The 27,880-nt window shown below is 40.4% G+C and overlaps 1 protein-coding gene across 1 annotated transcript; it reads left to right on the forward strand.

Annotated features, from left to right (window-relative positions):
- Window positions 1-27,880, forward strand: gdnf.L (glial cell derived neurotrophic factor L homeolog). Its single transcript, NM_001096727.1, is given in 3 exon segments — window positions 1-696; window positions 10,990-11,220; window positions 22,921-27,880. Coding segments are annotated over 2 exon segments (684 nt in total). The 5' UTR covers window positions 1-696; window positions 10,990-11,015; the 3' UTR covers window positions 23,400-27,880.

The raw sequence follows: 27,880 nt of genomic DNA on the forward strand, positions 1-27,880 counted from the left end.
AGAGTGCAGAACATCTGCCCTGCAGCCTTTGCGCATTGGTTGGATCAAGCAGGAACAGCGAGTGCGCACACCCAGAGGAGCCTTCGGGACAAGGGGATTAAAGAGGCTGTTGTCACATTGTAAGGAGCTGGAGTTTGGATGGCAGAACAAGTGATCTTCTCTTACTCCACACATTCCACTTGGAGTTAATCTTGTTATGTGCCCAGATCCTTTTCACAAGGAAATCTTGCTTTTCACCAGTGCCCAAGCCTTGTGATCCCACCTCAGTGCCCAGCCTTGTTTGTACTTCTCCTCAGCTGTTTGTGGTGCCCCCCTCTCTGATCTCCCTGGACCAGCTGCTGTCACAGGAGCCCTGATGTCTTCATTCGACTCCCCACAGTTGTTGGTGATTTCTTCTTCTCGGATTCCTAGGGAGGATCTTAGCATCCAGAGCCACACTGAGCAGAGAAGCTGCTGCTGCTGATCTGTAGGCAGCAGAGAGGGAACGACAAGCAACTGATTTGCCCTACTGCTTCTCTAAGCGCAAGCTTTTGCACTTCAGCCCCACCTGGACGCCTTAGGACCTTTGCCATCAGCTTGGACTTCTTCTAGAGCCTCTTGGTTTTTTATAGGACACCTGGACCACTAATAACAGCTCCCATATTTCCTGGAGATCGTATTCATGTCCATCTTAGGTCTAAAGAGGCCAGACAAACGGTAGGTGAGATGTAGACTTGGCTCTTGTACAGCAGCGCACCTGTCTGCCCTGCGCTTTTTACTTTTGTCACCAATATTATTTTATCAATGTAGCAGCTCTGCTCTTCGTATGTCATGTTTGTGTCTCCCTTTGCTTTCATCATAGGAAAGGCTCTAAATATATATATATATTATATATATATATATATATATATTATATATATATATATATATATATATATATATATATATATATATATATATATATATACATGGGTCTGGGAAACAAGGGAAAGTATTCCTAGGGGAAGAAGAAACCTGTAGGTGGGGTGGATTATAAGCGCACCAGGTTTATTTTATGCTTCTATCAGCACATTCACATGGTGTCTCTGGGAGCAGCCACACATATAGCCATTAAGTATTAGTCACACAGCAGGTGTATATGCGCAACTTGTACATAATAATTAATGGATGTGCTATTAAATAGAAGGATTTAGCCACATCCCTGCCTGCAACTCTCAGGACAAGGGATTCCCAGGTTCTACCTGCTAAGGAACAATGTCACTGTTATTGTGCCTGGTATCCTGTCCCCTCTGTTCTGCAACCTGTAGGAACCTGGGGGTCATTACTTAGCTGCTGCTCTACTGGCTACATAGGTATGAGGAGGTACAGAAAGCTGGGTGTAAGTTACTGACCTGATCTGCAGACATTGGTGAGTTGTTGTTGGCAGTTGTATTACCCATGGGCACTGCTGGTATAACCAGGGGAGAGGACGCAGTAAGCTCAGTCTGTCACCTTTTTTTTTATTCTAAGAGACTGTTGAGCTGTGAGTGGCAAGTGAATTACTTAATAACATAACAAGCTGCTGAGTGTGTGACCCCCCCCCCCATAAATAATTTGGCAGGAACTGGAACCCTATAAGCACAGTTGTACCTTGAAAGTACAGAAGTGCTCAATATTCTTTTCCTTAGCTACATAGAACACTATATACTCCATCTGCAATGCAACTGTCCCAGTATAAGCAATGCTAAGAATATATGTGACTAAGTCTGTGTGTGTATGTATACTGTATACTGTATATAAGTGTGTGTCTGTGTATATATATACTAGTCGAACCTGGTGCACTCACAATCCATAGAGACAACTGCCTGGGTGCTGCCAAAAAAACACACTCCAAGGACTTGTTAGTGAAAAAAAATTAAGTGATTTTATTTAAACGTTTCAGCTCCATTACTTGAGCCATCATCAGGACGTGTGTGTGTGTGTGTGTCTGTATATATATATATATATATATATATATATATATATATATATATATATATATATATATATATATATATACCGAGTGCAAAGCAGTTGGCTGTGAACCCACTATTGCAGTATGATAAGTCATTTGTGGGCAATGCAAGTGCCCTGGAAAGGAATTGTATAACTTTTATAACATTTAGTATTTTCTGATTTAAATTTTTAAAACGGAATGAATAAAGGGCAGTGCTGGTGTAACATGTCTGAAAGAGTCGGGATATAAAAGCAAACATGAAGAAAGGGAGCAATATGTAGACTTTCTTCTGTATCAGGAACATGCCATTGAATGTAGTGTGTGCAGCTTCGATGTGTATTGTATAGGAAAAAGCAACTAAAATAAAAGGTTTCTCTCCTCTGTCCTCTAGTGGCCACAGTTGGAACTGCATGCCAATGTCTCATCACTCAACGCTGACAGTTGGGTAAAAGGGACATACTCTGACAAGCCTGACTTGTCTTTAACTTGGCTAAAAGTGGTCAGAACAGTCGGGGCTGTCATATTGCTGTATAATTAAAACAAGACACTATACAATATGTTTTTAAAATAATATATATATATATATATATATGTATATATATATATATATATATATATATATATATATATATATATATATATATATATATATATATATATATATATATATATATATATATATATATATATATATATATATATATATATAAATAACAGCCCAAGCTGTGTTATATCAGGGACTTCTCGGGGGTACAATGTTCAACGTTTTGCCAGGAACTTATTTAGGTCTGTGACTTCAATACCCAGCAATATCCAGCAAAAGTAATGTTTATTTCAATGGTTATTATTGAATGCTTTAACCTGTGGCCATTGAGCTGCAGTAGAACTCTGGGAATTGCAGTTTACCAACATATGGAGGGCCTTAATTTGAAGAGACCCCCTTCTTTATTGTGCATTACTAGCGATAAATTGCATGCATATGTGAGCAAACAGAGTCATATTTATAACATTCAGTACTGCAGACAGTGCTGGTTGGGAGGCACCAGGCTGTTTAGTAGTAAAGCCTATCAAAGTGAGTCTTCCTAGTGCATGAGCAGATACCTTACAAGAGCTGACTCACTGTTACCCCACTAGTTTATGAATTATAATACCAGGCATGACTACCATTCCCTTCAAGTTCCTATATTTTTGGGGGCTTATGCATAAAACCTGGCTGGCTCCCCGCTATGGCCCCTATTGGCAAAGACCAATGAGAGATCCATTGTCCATTGTAAAGATGATAATGTTGCCTGTCCTGATGGCATTTTGCTTTACTACCTCTACTTTGCTTTCTGGGGCCCTACTCTGTACAAGGCCTAGGGAAGTTCTGCGCCCACACTTTGCCCTTAAATGTGTCTCTTTTAATCAGGCCTAGACAGGGTTAAAGGCTTGTGTTATCAAAATAAGGTTTGTCATCATTGCTAAACTACAAAACACGCCCAACTGTAGCCCAACCCACTTTTTTTCATAATTTTTTTTTTTTTAAAGCTTAGGCTAAAGAGTTAATGGAGAGACAGGAGTAGGGGTTGAATTGCAGGGAAACGTATCACCCTGACAGTTCAATGAGGGGATAGGATATCACAAGCCATGTTAAAGGGCAAGAGATCTAAACCAACAGAGGGTACTATAAACCAACAGAGGCTACTGTTTCATTGTGGTTCTATTCTGGCATGCGGGAATGCGATGCACTTGTCTTGTATGTTCTGCAGCCTCAGTCATCCTATCAATGGGCTGAAACATTATATGCAGAGTAAAAGGACTGTATTTATAAACAGGCTTTAGCACCGATTATATTCCTTTAAAGGGGTAGTTCAACTTTAATTTAATTGTATAGTATGTTAAAATGTCCTATTCTTAGCAACTTTTCAATTGGTCTTCATTTATTCCCCTTTTTAATCATTTGCCTTCCTCTTCAACCTCTTTTTAAACTTCAGATGGGGGTCACTGACCCCCGGTAGCCAAAAACGATTGCTCTGTGAGGCTACAATTGTATTGTCATTGGTACATTTTATTTCTTATATTTTTATTCCTATTCATCTTCCAGTCTCTTGTTCAAAACACTGCCTGGTTGCTAGAGACGAGGAGCCTTAGGACCTAGATAGCTGCTGAAATTCCACACCATAGAGCTGCTAAATAAAAAAGCTAAATAATTCATTTATAAACAGGAAGACCAATTGCAAGCGGTCTGAGAATATCATTGTCTGCAATTACATAATACTAAAAATAAACGTAAAGGTTAACTACCCTTTAAACAAAGCGTTATGTTGTGTGAGACATAGTGGCTGCTTTTTTGCACAAGTGAGAGCTGCCATATTGCTCTGGACGGAGGCAGTCAATTGGGTGCTATTCTAGAGCTGCTTTTGGTGAATTGCTTGAGAAAATCATGCATATCAATAAATGCAGATAGGCAAAGGTGAATGTCTTTTCAAAGAATAATTTAGGTTGAGTGGGGAATTAATCATGAAACAGTGTAGCAGAAGTAATTTTTCCTGCAGGTCTGTCAATCATGGGGCTTCGGCTACATTGTTTCAAAAGTCAAAACCAGCAGTGCAGAGCCTGTAAACAACCAGCTAGATGCTGCTTTCAACTGCAGTTACACTAACAAATAGCTTTAGAGCCACTGAAAATGCACGGGGATTAAGTGGCCAATTTAGCAAGCCTTTGTGCACTGCTGTTACAGATGGGTGGTCTGATTCTCCCTGCTCAGTGGCTAAATTGTATGCACTGCTGTGTCTGTTTATACAGGGAGACGGATTCAAGTTGTGTTTGCATTACGAGAGCGGCTTTCAGATCATGAAGCGACAAGCTGAATACTGATCCATATCAAAATATTTTGGCTGCTTCCACATCAAACCTTTCCCCGTATGACGTCACGGTGCTTCCTAGCGGCTAATTTCCCCCCTTAATTCACAATGAGCCCTGCCATTACTGTGTATAGAGCTTTGTGTAGGGATGCCATTTTGCCGAATGATTTACAAAAAGCATTGAAGTCAATGACGTAAAAATAATTTGCGATCAACAATTTTAATACACACGACTATTTTGCCCAAATGCATTAAAGTCAATGGGCGTCCGAATAACTTTGACACGCGTCAATTTTTATGCGCGCGACAATCTTTTTTTTGTCATGGACGTATTTTTCACTGGCGAATTTTCAATGCAGTTTCACGAAAATATTTGCAGACGGCAAAACGTGGAAATTCGCTGCAAACCCATGCCTGGCAAATGAATTCGCCCATCGTTAGCTTTATGTAGTTATTTAAAGAAGAGCGGGTTGGTGCTACTTTGCTTAGTGAATCAGTATAGTTTTATGGCATCTATTTCTCTGTTGACTGTAAGCGAATTGAAGACTTTTTATTGCTGTTTTTATCAACTTTACTTGGTCCTTGTTACTTTCAGCAGTATTTCAATGGCCCTATTCCTAGTTACATCTGACTGTGCGGTTTATATCGTCAGAAAGCAGGGGTTTTGTCGGGAAAAAAAGTCTTGGTTTTAAGGAACTAAAAAGATAAACCTTATACACACCTCGTAAAGGATGGGGCCTTTGGCTGTCCCTTGGAGGCTGATAGATGTAAGGATCGATGACACTTACTGGACATCTCCATGTCTGCTAAGGACCTTATCTCTGTCACGAATCTAGGAGGCAGTACCTTACCAGGAACACTTGTCTGTCAGACTTACCGGAAAGCAGATCTCAAGTTAGATCAAGTGCAGGCAGTCATAATGCCTGCCTTCATACTGGCCCAATATTTAAGCCATCAGGATCACTTCTTTCCTTAGGGCCAGCAAGATCAGACTGAGCAACAAAAGTCACTAGTGTGCCATACACTTTGCGACCCATTTATTTGCCAATGTTGTCCTCAACCGATGGGAATTTCAGAACCTAACCAACAGATATGTGGCTTATCTTCAGCCAGATGTCACACAGGGGTTCCAGAGGGCCTCATACATGGGCCAATAAGCTTCCCACTAGGTCTGAAGGGCACTGCATTGGTCATAGTGCAGGCACAAAGTAGTTTTAGGTTTATGAGTATTCATGTTTGCACCAGAATTATGAGTATGCATGTTTGCACCAAAATTCGCCAGGTGTAACCATAGCCTTAAAGATTGAGCTGTTGCTGTGGAAACAATCCTCTAGCTTTTGAAAAATATCCACAACCTCATATTCCAGGAGAGAAGATTTCCTGATGTTTTAGGAGTTCCTTTCCTGTACAGGGTTAACATGATTAGATGAACAATGTCTGTTCCAGCCTCACACATTTGGCAAATGTTCTCAGCAGAGTATTTATGTTCTGTAAACTTTTATTTTACTGCTTTCCCTCTTGACATGCAAAGATTTGATGAAGTTCACTTGGCTTCCTTGCAGCATTCTTCCCGAGCACTAGGAAATGTCGAGACCAGTAGGCTTATAATCAGGTGGGCTGTAAGGAGCTGAAGCAGCCCTCTAGAAAAAAAATAAATGCAAATAGCTCCTTTTGTCATATGATGAGCACACAATATGTAACAATGGCTTCCAGGAGAAGTTTTTAATTATTTGCCACCTTCTTCTGACTCTTTCCAACTTTTAAATGGGGTCACTGACCCCATCTAAAAATAAATGCTCTATAAGGCTACAAATGTATCATTTTTACTCATCTTTCTATTCAGGCCTCTCCTATTTACAGTATATTTTAGTCTCTTATTCAAGTCAGTGTATGGTTGCTAGGGTAATCTGGACCCTAGCAACTGGATTGTTGAAACTGCAAACTGGAGAGCTGAAAAAGGGTTATACCCAGAACACACGGCAGGATAAATGCATCTGCAACTTCATGTTTAATGCTCAGGGTTATACAGGGTCGGACTGGGCCCACAGGACACCGAGAAAAAACCCAGTGGGCCCTAAGCTCTTGTGGGCCCCGCCGGACCAGATCCTCATCTTAATGCTGCGACCTCCCTTTGTCGGGCGGTTACGGCAAAAACATTGCACGCGTACTCAGCGCAGTTTGATGTGCACACACGCTGCGCCAAGCGCATTCACATGCATGCGCAGTAGGGGGGCCCGAGAGGGGTTGTATTTAACATATAGGCACCCGAGGGCCCGGGTATAGGGTGACAGCTTTAGGGGGTGGCTCTCAATATATATATATATATATATATATAACAACAAAGAACAGATGGCAAGATAAATACAGTGCCAATTCCATCTATAATGCCCCCAGGATACAGATTAGTATGAATACAGACTCAGTTTCATTCATATATATATGTATTTTTTATATGAACTTCTAGTCTAGAGGAGTTGCCATACTGTTGTCTTTGACAGCGTTGAAACTGTATGAAACTGTATAGAAACAGGGAGGTGCTTGGCTGACTATACCAAAGCGTCTGTGAGACAGGAGTGAACAGAGAAAGGAAGAGTTATACAAAGAGTATAGTGTTTATATTGTTCTCAGAATCTATAATTGGTCTGTATAATGTGCTTTTAAGATAAACATAGAGATACATTGGAATAAATGTTTTTTAGTCCTGGCTCATAAAAGAGAGCAGTTAACAGAAGCCAGATGCAGGCGTGTATGACAAGGGAGGGTTGGGGTATATCAGTAAGTATTGGGAGAGATAAGGACGAGGGACAGCCGTGGCATCACGTTAGTTTTGCACGCAACATGTTAGCACATGGGATCTCATGCTTTCATTTCACTGGAGGCAAGTGATGACACACTCACCGGCAATCCCATCTCTGCCACAGAGAAAAGAAAGGCAAAATGGTGGAAAGTGATACTTTCTTTGAAGTTCTTGCCCAGTTTTGCAATGTTTTTCACCTGCAAGATAACTTTGTGTGTTTTATGGTATTGAAAATGCCCAAATGATTAAAAGCAGCGCCAGGGGGGATCCGGGCCCCTCCTGTTGACTCTTGTTTTGAAATGTGGCAGCCGATTCCTTTGCAATATCTGCTGTTTGAATGAGCAGTTCTCTGCTGGTGGTATTGGCGGCCCATTCCTGGGCACGGTTCTGACTCCGGAAAACCTCAGCTGATTTACTCACATTTTATGGTGTGTTGTAATGCTTATCTGATTCCACTCCGTGCTGAGCAAAATGACAGAGCTGCTCCCTAGGGCCCACGATCGGATCAGCCCGATATTGCCCACCTCAAGGTGGGCATATAGGAGGGAGATCCGCTCGTTTGGCGACATCGCCAAACGAGCGGATCTCTCCATGTATGGCCACCTTAATTCCATTTCTGACAGTAAAGTAAACAGTGAGACTACCTTCAGCAGATTCAGAGACCACAGGGGGCAAGGGGAAATAGCATGACCCAAAAAGGACCAGCAATCCCTCTGCACCTTCCCTTCTGTCCACAACCAAACTCTCAGATCCATTCACCCAGGGGTGCAGGAGGAAGTGGACATCGGTAACATGACGTGGAGGAAGGCCTCAAAAATTGTATGCATGGGTGACATAGGGAACTTATGCAACTGACTGAAGTCAATTTTGGGATTTATGGGAGATATATATAAATATTGGCACTATTATTTATATAAAGTAGAGCCAGAGCCCTCAGCAGGTTGCCTAATACTGGCGCACTTTGTGATATTGTTTCCAACCCACAGCCCTTTCTTGGTGAAGCTGCAGGGTCAAGGGAGAATATTTGGTTTCATGTTCCTAAACTAGATATTGCTGGGCCCGATAACAAATTATTTTTCAGCCCCCAAAATGTTGAGCAGTTGACTTGTTTTACCAATATCTATTGAAACTGTATATCAATTAGGGCCTCATGGGGCCCTTATACCTCCTGTGCCCCCCCCTGCAGCCGAAGGATCTGCTTCCGCTATTGTTATGCCCTTGTTCTTAAACACTTGTTACCCATAACTGCTGCTCTAAGGTTCCACATTAGAGTTTCCCCTGATGGACATCCTAAAGGGCAAGAGCTGACATCAGTTTCATCTTGCTAAGGATTGAAGAAAATAAAACGAGTACAATGGCCCATCCAGAAGAACTGCAGTTTAAATGCAGCTCTCCATTGCTCTCACCTTCCTACAGAGATACTTCTTCTGATGCACTGACACCAGTAGACACTTTGCAGGACAGTTGGATAGTGTTAAACTCAGTTAAAAGAGACACCTGACAGATCTGCATTTCTCCGCATAAAGAATTAGGCCCTAGGAACTTATTGTTGAGCTTCTTTGTCCTGTGTGGTGCCATTTGGATTGGCTTTCCTTTGAAGTAGAGCAGCATTCTCTTGCATTTCACCAAGTTTTATTGTGACATCTACTCCAAAGGTTTGCCGATCACTAGACGATTTATTTCTTTCATTCTCACCATAATATAACTATGCTGTTGCCAGCTGGGTATTTAAAATGTAGGTCTTTTAACAGATTGCAACTTTGGCAATCAATGTGGTTTCTAAACAAAACAGTATCTCTCGTAGTTTGCGCCTTACCCCTGGTGTATTGTTGCTTTGCTTTAGCACAGGAGAGCCAATTATTATATATATATAATAAATGTAATCCAAAATTATTTTATCCCAATTTCAAAACGCGTTGGGATAAATTAATAATCAAAGGGTAACTCCGGCTTCCAAACCAATATTTGATAAAGAGGCCCACATAACCTTTTACCCATAAAGTGGATCACTGTACCAGAGGCCTCCCCTTTAGACTAGAATAAAAGAACTTTCATTTGAAGCAACGTAGGGGGTTCTTCACAGTCAGGACAGTGAGGTTGTGGAATGCACTGCCGGGTGATGTTGTGATGCTGATTCAGTTAATGACTATAAGAATGGCTTGGATGATTTCTTGGACAGACATAATATCAAAGGCTATTGTGATACTAAACTCTATAGTTAGTATAGGTATGGGTATATAGAATTTAATTAAAAGTAGGGAGGGGTGTGTGTATGGATGCTGGGGTTTCATATGGAGGGGTTGAACTTGATGGACTTTGTCTTTTTTCAACCCAATTTAACTATGTAACACAGAAACCCATAATATACCCATCAAAGTTACCTGTTTCTTCAAAAAGTATAAATAAATGCCATTTTCTATGCTGAAATCCAGCTGTTTAACAGTTCTTCTCTTTCTGCATCATTTGAAATCCTGGCAGGGAAGGAGGGACTAAACACTGATGTTACAAATTGTAACAATTTCTCCACAGCTTACAGACAGCATGCAGGAACTACATAACCCACAATGCATTGTACTGTGATGTTCTGTTCCTTATTGAAATCATGTGTGCAGGGAATTGTGGGGTTTGGAGGATGCTGACAGATGGCTGTTGATACAAAGTAACAGTAGTCAGTCAGCTCAGCAAAGTAGTCAGAAAGATCAGCAGGAGAGCAGGGGGCTAGGCTTAGGGAACTGTCAGAAACCATTAAAAATGATGAAAAGTCTGCATATTTTTTAATTGATGTATATTGCAAAAATGCTTGGAATTATGTTTGCTTTGGAATTATGTTTGCTTTTCAAAAGCTTAAGTTATGTTACTGTTGTCCTATTAATTAATTAATATTTATTAATTAATTAATTATTAATTAAGAACATTATATGGGCCAATTAAGGTTACCTGTAATGTCTAGTAAGTAAGGTTGAATTGATTCTGAAGGTTTCAGGCTTTCATGCAAAGGCTTAAACCTTCAGTTTCCAACAAAATCTTTACATAAGTTTTAAAGGACACAAGTCATGATGACCGAAGCAGGGAACATCCATGGTTATCCTTCACTGCAAAATAACAATGTTCCAAAGTGATCTCACTTACCATTAGCAAGTGTGCCATAAACTGTGCCTTAGCACTTCAAATGATTTGGAAAAGTTGGGGTTGGAGGGAGTTCTGGCCACCAAGGTTGTCCCAGTTAACAATGTGGTGGTCAACTTGTGTGCCATAGGCCTAAAGAAACTGATTGACAGTACCATATACATTGTTTTTGCAGTCAATAATACCAGTTTTAATATTATTTTTGCTAATAGTTTGTGCAAGAACATACAGTATAAATCATGCTTGTTTATCTAATTTATATGCCCTAGGTCCCTTTCTTGGAAGCCTTTCTAAGATGAAGTTATGGGCTATTCTGGCTGTCTGTATTTTGCTGCTAAGCTCTGTATCCAGCATCCCATTGCCTTCCAACTGGTTGGCTGGTAAGAAAAGATCTCATCTTCCAGACCCTCAAGAAGGAGAGGACCAAGTTTTCGGGATGGATGGGGCAGTTCCTGAAGACCCCACTGCCAATATGGCACCACAGGATCAACAAACTTACAGTAAGATTATTTTGTGTCTGTGTTTTTTAGCTACTTTTCCTATACTTCTTGCCCTCAGATTTACAGTGCTGTTTGGTTGCTAAGGTTATTGGCTGTGGTTGCCAGAATGCAGATTAATTGTGATGCCTTTTATTTTCTACTTTATGTTCAGACCTTGTCATTCCAGTGTCTAGTCAGTCAATCCACCACTGCTGGTTACTAGATACAGCGACCCTAGCTATGAGATTAAGAATTAAATCCCCAGGACAAATAGTAAAAAAATTCAAAAGCCAAAAAGAAGAAAAAAATTGCACTGCATTCAACTAATAGAACAACATGATGCTAAGGCTCCTGTTTATATAATGTTAAAGGTGTTGCCTACTTTGATATATACTGCACCATGTTTATAAAAGTTTACAAAAGGGTGGACTCTGTTTTCATCCATTATTAAAAATACCCCTAAAAAGCCTATACAAGTGAATACAGAGCTGTTCTCCTCTGATGAACTTTGTCAAACTTTCAGTCATTCACTGATTGATCCTGTTGGAAATTTCATTGAAGTAAAACAATATTATTGAAATACTGTTCTTTGGAGTCCTACAACCTCAACTATCGACAAATAGGAAAAGTCTGACCTCATCTTGACAAAGAAAAGTTTTTTATCCTTCCATAGTAAATAATGAGATATTGCCAGATCTGGGCTGGAGATTTCATCCTATTAATCTTTTTTTTGTTGAAAAGGAACCGTAGCTGTTTATAAATTGAGAGAAATTTATTAAAAACTGTCATATTAAAAATATATTGGAAACAAGTTTCATGAAAACGTAAATCTTATAAATAGAAGTTGGAAAAATCAGTGAAATGTGAAAACATCAAATGATGAGAAGTTTTGATTTGTGCTCTGAGCTCCTCATAGCTTACCTCTTTAATGGGGGGATAGTGATCCCAAAATCCCACCCCTTTCGACACCAACACTGATGTCAGCTGTGGGGGGCTGGTTCAGGGATTCAAGTTCCTTTGCTGAGATTAATAGGAAGCAAGTTAGGTGGGTGCAGGTCAGAGAACTTCCAACCCATGAATATCTACAAGAGGGCCCTAAAGTTAGTTTGAAGGTGGCCTTCCACTAGAAGTGTTGCTTACATGAGACAAGTATTTCACTCTAAAAAATAAATCGAAGCAAAGTTATTTTCGTGCTGATTGTAATCTTTACCCACATAACTCAATGTTTATTTTACATCAAGTAAATGGAGGAAACCCCTACTTATGAGCAGGTAGGTATTTTCCCATGAACAGCCAGGGAAGTCTCCAATAAATAGTATTTGACTACAAAAATGCATCCGTTCCTGTTCTTACTTTAGGATCTTTTTTTGGCCCAAAATATCATTCTACTCTCCGAGATAATTCGCCAGTGTCAGTTATGGAACTTTGTTAACATAACGATTCAAGAATGTAACTGCCGCCAGATGAAAACATAGAGACGTGTTTCCAGACGTTTGTCCTTCTGCCAAAAAATGTGATTACTTGATTTTCCAAGGGGAATTATAATAATATTTTTATGTTTTAAAGGAAACAATAGAGTACAAAAAAATATATTTAGACGTGGGATTCGTCTTTTCATGTAATAGTATCTTTCCAGCGCAACGTGTTTAAACTGAATTTTGACTTTTTGCCAGAAGTTTTTATAGAAGCAGTGCGGGAATATGTAAGATTTTCACAGCTCTGGGGGTGGGCAGGTTTCTGGGTTTGAGGTGCATTGCCAACCAGTAAACTCTGAAGGTTTTAAAGGGGTATATGGCTGTTAGGACAAAAACTATTTAGTCAAAGGAGAAGGAAAGGTAAAATCAATAGGGGTGTCTATTTTTTAGGTCTGCGCCCAGGCTAGTGCTCCTTTACTTAAAAAAATACACCATCCTGGGGTACTGTTTGCTAAAAAATTCACTGGGCCAAAGTTATTAGAATAAAAAGTGTTTAGTATTAAGTAAACGCTTTTGACCCAGACAGGGGACCTTCTTGAGGAACGTCTGAATCTTTCATGTTGACTTAAAGGGCACCAATCATGACCAAAATCATTTCCTAAGTAAATACACTATGTGAAAGTTCAAGAAATCCGATTTTTAAAACAGTTAGAATTGTTTGTATAATGTAAATGATCAGCTCACTATACCTTCTGCAAGATCTCCCCTATCTCCCCTGCAGTTCTAGCTGAGGCAGCCATCTTGGATTTCACTGGCTCCTCCTACCTATATCTTCCCAGCCAACTGTAGCTCTGAAATCTCGCACATGCTCAGTTCAAATTCCTTGCTTGCTGATCAACCCTTCTAAGCTATTTTCAAATCAGCCAAACCTGTGTGTTAGCTGCTGTACAGTAGTGCTGCCACCTGCTGGAAGTTAGCAGGTGGCAGCACTTCTAGTGGATACTTCTAGTGGAGGAGTTTACTAAAACAAGGCATTCTGGGTAGAATACTCAAAGCAGTGTTACAATCTGAGCATGCTCCTGAAATTTGCACATTAGAGTCTCTGTTAGAGTCTCAATATGGCCTCCCTCAGTGAAAGAACCCATTTGACAAAGTAAGGGATTTTTTTAAAACCTGCAGTTTTTTAAAAAAAACTATATATGTAGTTTGATTAAACGTGTTTAGCTTGTACTGGTCAGATTGTTAATATGTGTTTGATTTTGGCTGTGACAGGTGCCCTTTAATAAAAACATTTTTTTTTTATTCTAATGAGGTCCTACAAGTGCTCCATTATCAATATATGCTTGAGTACTTCTAACACAGTGAAATAATTTGTACATTTAACAATATTATATTCCAAAGGAAGATCCAAACTGATGTGACTTGGGCCCTAGGGCTAATGCCCAGCTTAGAAATGTGCCCTGCTGGAGAGCTTGGGTGTCTTGTTCAGAGCCTTTGAATTGGGATTGTCCAACAGGGGAGATCTTGTGATTCTTCTTTTGGCTACTAAGACAGGTGATATCCCTGGCAGTGTCAGATTCTGCTGAACTAAAAAGCCAACGAAACACAATGTCCCTTTGACACCCTGGGTGTCAGCTAAGGTCCATAAAAGTATTAATCAGTAATAAGAGCTTTTGACCTCGGTAGTCATATTCATATACCTTATTATGTAATAGAACTGGTCCCAAGTCCCCTGTGTAATCTGTATTATACATGAAAATGCTGAGAATAACTGCCCCTTGTCTTTTGAAAGCCACACAACAATAGTTCAAAAGGGAAATATTACCTTCTCTGAAGCAGACTTAATTGCTTATATATTTTTAATTAGAATATAAAACCTGAGTGAATAAGCTCGGGTGGCTACAGTACAGACATTTTCTGAATATTTGTATACTCTGCAGATGAATGGAAATTTCCTTATTCCCTTTTATTCAGCCCATGGAACATCCCTGTTAACATAAGCTGCAATAAGACGCACTATACACAGGCAGATTTAAGATACTGATTAGGCCCCTTGCGGCCCAGTTGGCAGTATATCATTAGGTCCAGCAACAGGCCTGCCCAACTGATATCTGGCCAAATTCCATCAGACATGGAGCACAAGGCCACGTTGCAGTCCTCATCTGAGACATCTCCATAGGTCTCACTAGATGATCAACCATGTGGGTGGTTGGATCTAACCGTGTATGGCCACCTTTAGATTGTGACTCAGCTAGAACATCTTCAGAGATGGCCTATGGTCAGCAGTATCCAGCATTTCCCTATAGAAGTTGTTGTCAGATTCTATAAATTAAAATCTACTAGGAGCTCCACCCTTTGATCAAGGCCGTCTTCAGCTCATAACAAACTTACAGATATAGGACAACATTCAGTCATAATTGCAAAAAGATCTAGGGCAGCAAATACGTTTTCACCCCAAAATCTTACCCCAATTGACCTTCGGACTTGGCATTCAAGAGACATGGTATACTAACTTATTTTGGCCAAGTAAAGGGAAAAAGTAACTTCAAGCATTTACAAATAACTTTTTAGTAGAACTCATCTATAAGACTACCTTGAGAAATATGGCCGATGCTCAGTATCTTGTAAAGGATGCCAGTGCATATACAAGTCTGGGATCCCATTACCTGCAAATCATTTCCTAAGATTGTACATGCTCCAGCTCATCTCAATGTCTAAAAATCCCTGATAGTTTGCTAGAGAGAGAAAAAAAGAGACTTTTCCTGTATCAGTTGTACTAGACGTGGGGTCTGGACATTAACCACAACCACCAATTAGCTAATAGTTCCAGAGCTTTGTAAACACCAGATGGAACATTAGCAATAGCATGTGTTCTTGTACACAAATGGAAATATTTGAGTTTCATAGCTTTGTTTCACTCTAAATCTAAGGCTACCCAAAGGATACTGTGACATGAGTACCAATAAGAGGTGGGGGATATATATGTATATATATATATATATATATATTTGCTTAAGCGCAGAGCTCAGCATCTTCTAAAATGAAAGGAAGTCCAAACTGACCTGGTGTTAAAGGTCATAACACATTTCACCCCTAATAGCTTATACATGGCACCAGTCATCCCCTTTAACCTTGGATTGTTGTGGGTTTATATTTGAGTCCCATCAGAAACAATAGGGAGAAGGTATTTTCACCATCACTGGTTTTTCTCAAGTACTGCGTGTCCTGAAGGATCCACTTCTGGCATTAGCTGATTTTTCAAGCTTATATGGTTTGATTGGGATGGAACATACAACAGAATGGAGATCACATGCTCAGGGACCAGATTATGATCAAACGATGATACGAATCGTAAAGTCAGTGGAGCTCTTGAGTAGACAAAGGCCATAAAAACAACCATAGAGGTCCAGTTGAAAATTACCGGCATATAATATCTTTATAACTTACTTCTGTTAGGCCTCCCCCTACATCTGCTTATTAAAAACCTCTTTAACATTTGATTCATTATATTTCCCAACCATGTTAGATTGTCAGCTGTTTGGGTTGGGAGCAGGGCTCGCTACGTCTCCTGTATCTTTTTCCTGCCTAAGGGAGCCATCTCCCTGCCTGTTTCTAATTACATATCGACTTAGGGAAATGCTTAAGGTTGACGCAGACTCTCTTTTGTTTGGGTTAAACTAATTATGCTGCCACCATTAGTCAAATGAATGAAAGGAAAAAACAAGGACTTACAAGTTAGATTTGAATTAAACAAACAGTCTAAAGCAAATGGACTAAATAAATAACCAAAGGCATTTATTCCCCTATGGAAATGAGAACAACTTGAGGAATTTGTTTGATAAAATATCCTATATTCGTTAACAAACATTCTACTGAACAGTTTTGTTCAATATACAGTTTCATAGCAACCAGCCAGTAATATCCAATAAACAAATCTACTGTATTTCACGGCTAGGAAATTGATGGCTAAATACTCAAATAACAAATAACCATAAACAGTGATTAAACAAGAACTATAAAAACTCTCCCAGAATTTTTAAGAGCCTAAGGGGCTTATTGCCTCTAGTCGTGTGATTTTCCTTGGCGGCATCTGGTAATTTAACCTTAAATTGGGCAGGGGGAGAAGTAGTAGGCAGAAAAAAGTCTCCAGTTGCAATAGAGTTGAATTTATATTATTTATCAGGAAGTATTGGTTGAAAGGACTGGGAAATTGGGGAGGTTCTCATTTAATCAGCCCACCCCCCCTTAACAAGTGAACAAGGTCACCAGAACCAATGTGGAGAATCAATCACCTTCAGTATTCTTGGGTTTCGATTCTTATAAGGATGGGTCTCCTTGTTACACTTTATCAGAGTTAAACATTGTCCTGACATATAAACAGACTAATTTGTTAATACGTTGTATGGAATTAACAGTGGCGCTGTGCCAATGGGGCGAGTTGAAAAAAAGACACTCCTGGTACCTTTAAAGGAGAACTAACCCGCCTTTCTAATTAAAACCCCTACCCCCTAACCTCCATAATCCCCCCTCCCTGCTGCCCCCCACACAGGAGTTAACACAACTAAATATACCTAAGCCAGTAATTACCCCTTGTTGCAGAGTCAGCGCAGTGGAGCTCACGGGGGCCATCTTTAGCCGCTTCTGTAATCTTCGGTCACTTTGGTAATTTTCGTCACTTTCAGTGAGTTGTAGCGAACCGGGAAAAAGCTCCATCTGCGCATGCGCCAATACGGAGTTTCCTTGCTGAGATTACTGAAGCCGCTAAAGATGGCCCCGTGAGCTCCGCTGCGCTGACTTTGCAACAAGGTAGGTGCTGGGGGGGAGGGTCATTGCAGAAGCTGACTCAGGATTAATTCTTAAGCAATTATTGGGTTGCAAAGCAGAGTCACAGACTTGAGAAACACTCCCTAGATCAGTTACTCATGAGCAACATGCTGTTCACCAACCCAGTGGCCTCAAAGTAGGTGCTTATTTGTGGATTCCAGGCTTGAAGGCAAGAGCCTCCTATAGGCTGCCAGTCCACATAGGAGCTACTAAATAGCCAATCACAGCCCTTATCTGGCACCCTCGGGAACTTTTTTCATGATTGTGTTGCTTTTTTTTTCATTTGGAAGTGGCTCACAGATAAAAAAGGTTGGGGACCTCCAACCTAGATAATGGAATCTAGTTTTTATGATTTTCAGCAACCCATATATTGGGTTCTCAACAGCAGCCCAAAGCATACTGAGCATGTGCTGTGCCACTGACCTGTAAAAAACAACCTAACAAAAGATGGGGAGCTATTAGTTAGCGTTAATTGAATATAATTAGCACAACAATCCTAGCAGAATGTAAACAAAGAGATATAAAGAAAATCCACTTTACCATATGGAATATCACCTTAGGAATAGGGATGTAGCGAACGTCGGAAAAAATGTTCGCGAACATGTTCGCGAACTTCTGGGCAAAAATGCGAACGGTTCGCGAACGTCGCGAACCCCATAGACTTCAATGGGAAGGCGAATTTTAAAAGCTAGAAAAGACATTTCTGGCCAGAAAAATGATTTTAAAGTTGTTTAAAGGGTGCAACGACCTGGACAGTGGCATGCCAGAGGGGGATCAAGGGCAAAAATGTTTCTGAAAAATACATTGTTGACACAGCGCTGCGTTTTGTGCTGTAAAGGGCAGAAATCACACTACGTCACTCAGGTGATGTTTCTGGACACGGAATGTGAAAAAGCTCACACAGCTAGGTGGCACTTGGTTAAAGACTGGGCAAACAATGCCTGCAAGGGCAACGTATAAAGTAGTGGATACGGAATATATTATTGCTGCTGTAAAAACATCACTCAGGTGATGTTTACGGACACGGAATTATTATTGTTATTATTTAGACAGAATGTGAAAAAGCTCACACAGCTAGGTGGCACTTGCATACCTCCCAACTGTCCCTCTTTTGACCACTCAACCCCCTGTCCCTCTTTTGTACTGGAAAGTCCCTCTTTTCTCTGCACTGAACAGCCAGAAAAAACCCAGTTTCTAACTTAATTAGCTTTTGGCAGAGAGCTCAGAACAGCTAACAGGTGCAAATAAGATACTTTGTAACAATTTTGACTCTGGTTGGTGCTGGTAGTGGTGAACTACTAGGAGGAGCAGCACACCAGTCCCTCTTTTCTCTGAACTGAACAGCCAGAAAAAAAACAGTTTCTAACTTAATTAGCTTTTGGCAGAGAGCTCAGAACAACTAACAGGTGCAAATAAGATACTTTGTAACAATTTTGACTCTGGTTGGTGCTGGTGGTGGTGAACTACTAGGAGGAGCAGCACACCAGTCCCACTCCCCAACACAGCTAGACTAATAGCACTGGGCTCTTACAGTAGCAAAGTAAAAAAAACAAAAAAGAAAATAAAAGCAGTCCTTACAAGGACTATTGGGTTATTACAGCAGTCAGCAGATGAGATCAGTGCCCGCAGCAGCTACATACAGAGCACTGCAGTAGAAGGTAGATTACTAGTCAGCAAAGCTAACTAACCTAAACTCACTGTCCCTCAAATCCCTGCAGAGTTCTGTCCCTACAATACAGAGCAGTATCAAGTAGATTACTAGCCAGCAAAGTTACTATCAACTGTCCCTCAAATCACTAAACAGCTCTCTCCCTACACTAGCTTTTGCAAGCACACACAGGCAGAATGAAAAAACGCTGCAGGGCTTCAGTTTTTTATATGGAAGGGGAGTGGTCCAGGGAGTGTGGGGGTCGTCCAGGAGGGAGAGCTTTCTGATTGGCTGCCATGTATCTGCTGGTCTGGGGGAGAAATGGCAAAAATAAGCGCCAGCTAAGGCGAACCCAAATTGGCGAACGTCGCGCGACGTTCGCGAACATTCGGCGGACGCAAACAGTCGATGTTCGCGCGAACTAGTTCGCGGGCGAACAGTCCGCGACATCCCTACTTAGGAAGTGTTTTATTATAGAGGTCTGTTGTTGGGATGGAGGACACTGATGGACTATACACTTCTATATGAAACAGAGATTCTTACATTGGACTTGTTGTCAGATATATCTGGAGAATGTTCCAGACAGTGTCCCTTTGGTTCTTCTGTGCAAGAAAGGCCCATAGCAGGAAGCCTGAGCAGTCAGATTCTGTGTTCCTGTTCACTGATATCTGATATTGTCATATTGTACATTTCTGAAGGCTTCAGGCATTACGTCCAAATATGTTTGTAAATTCCTACACGGTGAAACAGAAATTCCAGTGGTTCCCAGGGGCTTCAGTGATATCTTCCAAGCTGACATTTTCACAGTTACATGACAAAGCTGTTTCTAGCCTCAAACTAGGGAGAAGGTGTAGCAGCACAGGGGAGTCCAATTTCCATGGCAGTGGAGATCCACTGGTCAGAGAAATTTTCTTTGCATTATGGATATCCAGTCTGAAACCCTATGTAAACTATGGGAGATACCAGCTTAGTTTGTCTGATCCTTCATACAGCTCTGTTTCTTCTCTCTGAATTTCCTGCAAGCAACTGGGTAAAACTTGTGTACCTGCGCCTTGTTGGAAATAGCACCACACCCTCGGCTGCTAGGTCATGTTCCTTTTCTGGCTCCTTGAAGAAGCATTATAACACAATAGGAGAGTCAGGGGAGGCAAAAGGAGGGTCAAGGAAGCTTGTGACCAGCCTTAGAAATAATAACTTTCTAGTAATGGCTGAACTTCAGGCTGAACCAGTAATAACAGCATGCATGCCAGAGGGAAAACATCAAAAAGATGACAATGTATTCACAGTAAATGAAGGAGTAATGGTGTTTTATAGAGGGAGTGAGTCCCATGTTAGTTTTGTTGAGTTACTGCAATGCACAACCCTTAGTATGTATAGGTATGGGACCTGTTATCCAGAATGCCCGGGACCTGGGGATTTCTGGATAAGGGATCTTTCTGTAATTTGGATCTGCATAACTTAAGTCTACTAGAAAATCATATAAACATGACATCAACCCAATAGGCTGATTTTGCTTTCAATAAGATTTAATTATATCTTGGTTGGGGTCAAGTACAAGCTACTGTTTTATTATTACAGAGCAAAAGGAAATAATGTTGACAAATTTGGATATTTTGATTATAATGGAGTCTATGGAAGGCAGCCTTTCCGTAATTCAGAGCTTTCTGGATAATGGGTTTCCAGATAATGGTTCCCATACCTGTACTTGAATGGCTAGCCCTATTCTCTGTCTATACTGTATAATTTAAGTCAATTGGAGGCAGCCTTTCTGCAATTCAAAGAATGTAAAGCTTCTTTTTATAAACAAAACATATGAGACCTGGGCGTGGATATTGGGTTAAATCAATTTCAGTGCAGTGGTGGAACATATGGCGGTCAGGTGGGCTCTGTTACACAGGGCGCCCATAAAACATGTACTGTAAGGTTATCATACATGATTGGAGATGCTCGGGGAAGCCTTTGAACTGCTTACCCAATAACGTTCTAGATTTAGGTATGTGGAAATGCTGCATTTTTTCCCCTTTTTCTATTTTTTTGTAAAGAAGTAAATTATTCAGAAAAGTAAGTTATTGCCTCGCTATTGGGTACATGTATGGGATCTATTATCCACAATACTCGAGACCTGGGGTTTTCCCGATAAGGGGTCTTTCCGTAATTTGGATCTCCATACCTAAAGTCTACTAATAAATCATGTAAACATTAATTAAACCAAATAGGATTGTTTTGCCTCCAATAAGGATTAATTATATCTTAGTTAGGATCAAGTACAAGTTACTGTTTTATTATTACAGAGAAAAAGGAAATCATTTTTTAAAATTTGAATTATCTGATTAAAATGGAGTCTATGGGAGACAGCCTTCCCGCAATTTGTAGTTATCTCAATAACGGGTTTCCGGATAACGGATCCCAAACATGTGGGCCATGTTACATAAGTGGACACACCAAACAGCTATAAGGAACAAAAGAATATGCCCTGAGACTTCTGCCTCTCCTAAGACATGCGCCTCTGCCCAACATCACAGCCTCCATAACCGTCCATCCTTTGAGGGAATACAGCAGAGTTTCTTAACATTTTTCCAGCTCATAGGAGAACAGTCAAAACAAATCAGCAGTCCACTGAGAAGCCCTCTGTGTAATGAGCCACTCCTTATCTCACAGCCTAACTGGCTGCAGCTGGGGGAGTAGAAGGGTTCATTTATATAGAGTGGGCTTCTTAGTTTACAAAACAAAAACCATACGTATATGGAACTAATGTTGGAAGATGGGTATACTGTTTGTTCAATCCCAAGGGTCTTACCCAGGGCCAAATAAGAGCTATGATTGACTATTTGGTATCCCTATGTGGACTGGCAGCCTACAGGAGTTTGGCAGTACCCCTCTTTTATGCAATCTTTTTATGAAACTTGCCTCCAAGCCTGGAATTCAAAAATAAGCACCTGCATTGAGGCCACTGGGAGCAACATTTAAGGAGTTGGTGAGCAGCAGGTTACTCATGAGCCACTTGTTGGGAATCATTGACTTAGGGAATGCAGGCAAAGGGTGGCATAGTCCTTTAGTCAACTAGAGGGAGGGTGCTGCTCCAGCTATCAGTTTCAGCCATTTTCAATTGTTTGGGGTGTGCAAAGGGCAAATGGAGCCCTGTGAGTGAAATCACAACAGAGATGGAGATGACATTATCCATACAACCAACCAAAGAATATAGAAACATCGATGAATGTGGTGAATCTCTGATTATGCTATTGCTCCCATGTCTGTGCCATAAAACTGAAGATGCTCTGAGCTATTGGGCTATAACATCCAAATAACTTTGTTTAGTTTTATTTTTGCAGTGGATGTTGGCAAGTGAGTATGGAAGAGCTTAGATCAGGTGATCCCTTGCACAGAGCTCTTGTATATCCTGGCGTGTACACGCAGCTTTTGGAAGGCGCAGAGGAAAATATAATTAAATATCTGTAGAAAGGTTCGATGATTTTTTTTCAAAACCATAATGTTGAGTTCTGACAGCTATTGTCATTATCAGATATTTATAGTATAATAGTGATATCAGTAAAATAAAGCTGACGGAGCTCAACACCGAGCGCCTTTATTAAGTTTTAATCATAACAGCCAAAGACTCAGCCCTTGAGGAATGCAAATAATCTCGCTGCTTTTTACTCTGTGCTCACAAGAGGCAAAAAATATTTCAATACTGGCACAGATACATCAATCTGTTTCCTATCACTAACCAGTCAATAAATTTCTCCTGTTGCTAACTTATGAATTGTTGTTTGTGATGAAATCTGGAGTTTTACAGGCAAAAGTATTTTATTCTTATTTCTTTTTTTGTTAACGCAGCTGAGATACCTGATGACTATCCAGACCAGTTCGATGACGTACTGGAGTTTATTCAAGACACCATCAAAAGACTCAGAAGGTCGTCCAACAAGCAGCCTCCCTCCAGGCGAGACAGAGGAAGGCAAAGCCTTGCGGCAAATACTCAGATCTCCAGTAAAAAGACAGTTAAAGACCGAAAGCGGAAAAACAAAGGCTGCGTCCTTAGGGAGATACACTTGAACGTGACAGACTTGGGTTTAGGTTACGAAACCAAGGAGGAACTGAAATTTCGGTACTGCAGTGGATCCTGCAACAACCCAGAGACAACGTATGACCAAATTTTAAAAAACCTGACAATAAGGAAAAAGTTGGTCAATGACAAGGTGAAACAGGCTTGTTGCAGGCCGATCGCCTTCGATGACGATCTTTCATTCTTGGACGACAATTTAGTTTATCACACCTTGAAGCAACATTCCGCTAAGAAATGTGGATGTATTTGACTTGCTTGGATGGCCACATGGTAGTTTGAATTGCATTCCCAGTATAATGCAAAAGTAAATAAATAATGAGTGGGATCAAGCTCCTCGTTGAGGGCTCCCAAGGATGGAGACGACAAAAAAGAGGACCAAGAATCATGGAGCGGCAAGTCTTCATGGGAATCTATTGAGGCATTTGTCCGGCAGTGGGCCGTAGATACAAGAACTGAGCCCTGTGTTATTCTACAAGAGGAATAGAGCAGCTGAATGTGTTCTGAGATGAATCTCTGGATGGAATGATATCTACACCTCTAAGGTTCACCAGCAGCTTTGACTGGAAAAGTCAATAACCAGCTTTTAAACACAACCATCTATATCATGCATGTCAGGTTTTCCTGTATATTTTTGTACAACGAACCAGTGTATAACATGATCCATCAGATCTATATTTGGGCTTGAATTAAAATACTTGCTAATACAGTACACAGTTAATTCAGTTCGCTAGTTTAATCCAGCATCATTATTATGGGACAGAGTAATTCTACCAAAATAGCTTCTAAGGAGCACACAGTCGATGGGTCACTGTAAACCAAGATCTGAATGTGATCGATCAATTGACATGTTTATAACAGAGAAGGAAAGTTAATTTGAGTGGGACACCGCCTTTTGCAATTGGGTTGGGTTGTAATATGGAAGGGCAAGACCTAATTCAGTAAAGTGCATATCTATGCTGGCCCCTCGGATTGGCTAAAAACACCCCAGAGGGGGAATTATATACCATTTTGCTTATTTGTAGTTGTAGAAGTGGAACAAGTCACCAATCAGAATCAATTTCTAAATATGCTGGAATAAACCAAGTTTCCTGAGACTTTAGTTGGCAGTTGGCAGTTAGCTGGCGGTTACCTACCCAGAACTGAGCAGATTTCTTTTTTATTTTATTGTTTCTTTGGTTTACAGAGGATTAATTTCTCTTCTTGACATTACATTAGTTTTTTGGTCTCCGGGACCAAGCAGACTACTCGATGCCATGCATCCATTCAGATACATGATTATATAAAGGATATTTATTGAGAATTAAGTTATTGCTATTTATTACAGTCAGTTAAGAATGTTCTTTTATTTTTTTTTCCTATTTATTAAACTTTCTTTTCCATGGTGCCAAAGCAGAACATGCTCTTGAAATGCAGATGAGACAAAATGCAAGCAAATAGATGCTGGAGGCCAACTGATAAAAATCACATTCTTTACCTTTTTGAGGGCTTGAATTTATAATGCAGTTACTTTGCATGTTGGACCCAGGAGCAAAAATTGATCATTCTTTGTTAAAGGTAAAATATACCCTACATATAGGTCAACATTATCTTTACCTCCCCTTAAAAATGAGGCTTTAGTTACTGCACAGATCATTGTCCATGTTCTGGTCATACATGGGACATTCAGGGAGAAATATAACCCAGCAGCTGGAGAATATAGAGCTAGACATCTCGTTGTTTAGAGAATTTCCAGGCAGTGCAAAGGAAAATGACTTCCCCAGACCTCGGCTACTGATGGACAGCAGATGGAATTTAAGATACATTCGATTCTGTAGGAAAACTTTTCATGGAACATTATAGAAAGCAGTCGTGTCCTGTACTTTGGCTTCACATTATGTCAGGTTGAAGTTTTTTTCCTTTAAAAGTCTGTTTATAAGCAGGGTTAATCTTCCAAGAGCAAATTCTGAAGCCTTAATATGAAGCCCCAAGCAAACTGCCTTTTTTTTACTATGCATATACATTTGTTAAACAGACATTTTGTATGATTCCACTAAGTCCTAGCAGTAGTTAGCATTTGCTTATTAATACCATTAGAGTGTGTAAATGATTGGTTGAGGGTTAGTGGACCAGGACAAATATGGAGTTGTTACAAAACCCCCTAGTCATGGCCGTGTGCACAAATATGATTTTTCATTTGATTTTAAGAATCTGTGTGTTTGCAGATAGGCAAATGGGTGTGAAAAAGTATGAAACAGTATGCACACCATTTGTTGTATAGGTGTCTTTAAAACCTGTGTGTGCAACACCTGTAGGACAGCACGGCTTATAGGGAACATAACCCCCTAGGTGTTTTGCCACTTAAGGCTCACATTTCCCCAACTGCTCTCCAAACTCCCAGCTTTCAAATAGTGCAACCAAGTATTTGGTACCATCTTGTGTACTCAGTGCTGGTTCTATGGCATACTTAGAAGTAGACAGTGTCCTAGAAGCAAATCCAGATGAAATATAGTTTGGAAAAAATCCATAATCACAGGTCTATGGTACACTGTTGATCCCCTACACCAACCTTTTTAACCCCTGGGCCACATTCAAATTTAAAAAGAGTTGGGGAGCAGCACAAGCATGAAAAAGTCCCTTGGGGTGGCAAATAAGGGCTGTGGTTGGCCATTTGGTAGTTCATATGTGCACTGGCAGCCGACAAGAGGCTCTACTTGGCACTATACTACGTTTTTATGCAATTAAAACTTGCTTTCAAGTTGAAATTCAAAAATAAGCCCCTGCTTTGAGGACCCTGAGAGCAACATCCAAGGGGTTGGAGAGCAACATGCTGCTCACAAGTTACTGGTTGTGGATCACTGCTCTACACCCTTTCTGAGCCAGATAGTCTACCTGTAACAGCCTAGAATTGCCCAACCAGTTCCGTTTCATCTACACACCAATTTTTTGTCTTCCTTCCACACACCAATAGCAAAATATGTTGTGCATTTGGCCAAACCAAAAACTTGGTGTTTCCGTTTGCCTTACAACGTAGCTTTGAAAAACATCTATTAATATGTACCGGCAATATTTTTTCACTTGATGCAGCCACCATGGCTTTATGTTACATGCAAACCCATATTCTATGTTTAAAACAAAATCCTTGAGAGGGACAGCCATTGCATTTAAAAAGGAAGCTGCTGAAGTCTTTCTAAAATAAACACAGCAGGGAAAGCCAAGTCTATGATAGTTGGGTGACATTGCAAAGGGTCATAGGCAGGGCCGATTTACATAGTGGGCGCCCCTAGTCCCACTGTTATTCGTCGCCCCCTGTCCCCTCCCCTTTATTTGTGCAAATTTTCATTATCTGGACTGGAGCAATGAGGATTGGCGCACAGGAAATTTAAAAATGATTGTATCTCCAGCGCATCCCCAGTGTTTTTGAACCAATGTGGGTGTGGTTGGGCAGCATGTCGCCCCCCTAAAATCCTGCCACCCTAGGCCCGGGCCTTTCCACAAATCCGGGCCTGGTCATAGGGCCCCACTCAATTTCATATTAAAATGACTAGCCTTGCACCTCGCACTTGTGAAATATGTACCGTGCCTTCCTACAGATTCCTGACATCCATAAAATGGCTAAATAGTAATTTGTTGATGGACAAAACAGGAGTTTAGTTGTGTAATGGTTTGCTGTGCCTTGTCAGAACAAAAAGAGGGGTCAGATCAGAATGTTTGGCTTTTTAACAATATTAATATAAATTCCTTTGTCCTTGCATTTTGTCAGAAAAGCAATATATCAAAATATTTAATTTACCCTATGATGTACTAAAGCATAAGCTATGTTTATTTTAGGCGGGGGTGGAGATAAAAGTAGCAACCAGGTCCCTCAACCTCTAAGAGTGGCTGTTGTAGAGCGAAAATATGGAAATGTATCTTTTCTGAAAAAGAGCTGTAATTGTAGGACTACAAAATAGGTTTTGCTCTGGATTACCAGCCCAATGCAGCCAATCAGATCTTTGTATTCATTTAATTTTATTTTCATTAGCCTTACTACTTTGATAGATCAGAACAAACGGCTGATTGGATGCTACAAGTTACTATTGGCTGGCACTTCTGGAAAAGGCTTTATTGTAGCAGGCTGCTGGTAAAACACCTAAAGCATTTTGGGATTGACTCCCATAGTCATAAGCCTATTTTTAGTCAGATAGGAGGCTGCCCCAATAGACTTATACACAGGCCAATAAGCAGTTTTAGGCTATTAATATTGAGGGACCCCAAGATTATATTTTAACCTAAGGCCCCTCCACCACTAAGAACAGCCCTACATTTAAAAGAAAAACCCTATAAATTTGGTATTTGCTAGAATGTTTAGCAAGAGCATATTGCTGTGATGTACACCATTCTATATCATTCTTTTCTGACTTGATTATAAATTATAGAACTGTGGGTGTCCCTTTAAGACTGAAGGGGTAGCAATTGAAACACACCAGTCCGTCAGGCACTGTTGAAATTTGTAGCCTGAAAATTCAGATCTTCTGTTCATTGAGAACATTTGTTCCGAGAGCTTTGCGAGAGGTCTTAAAGAGGTAAAGTTTGTGATTGCTTCCTCATAGATTTGGGGTATCACTATTTGCTGATCTGAAAGTTTAATTTTTTTTTTCCACCTATGATTTGTGTCTCAAGTCATTTGTGTTATTCAACCAAAGTTCCTTACAAACTTTATTTTTGTACAATATTCATTTTATATCTTTTTACAAATTAAACTCATTTCTATCA

Source organism: Xenopus laevis, chromosome 1L (genome assembly GCF_017654675.1).
Source record: "Xenopus laevis strain J_2021 chromosome 1L, Xenopus_laevis_v10.1, whole genome shotgun sequence".
NCBI classification, from domain to species: Eukaryota; Metazoa; Chordata; class Amphibia; order Anura; family Pipidae; genus Xenopus; species Xenopus laevis.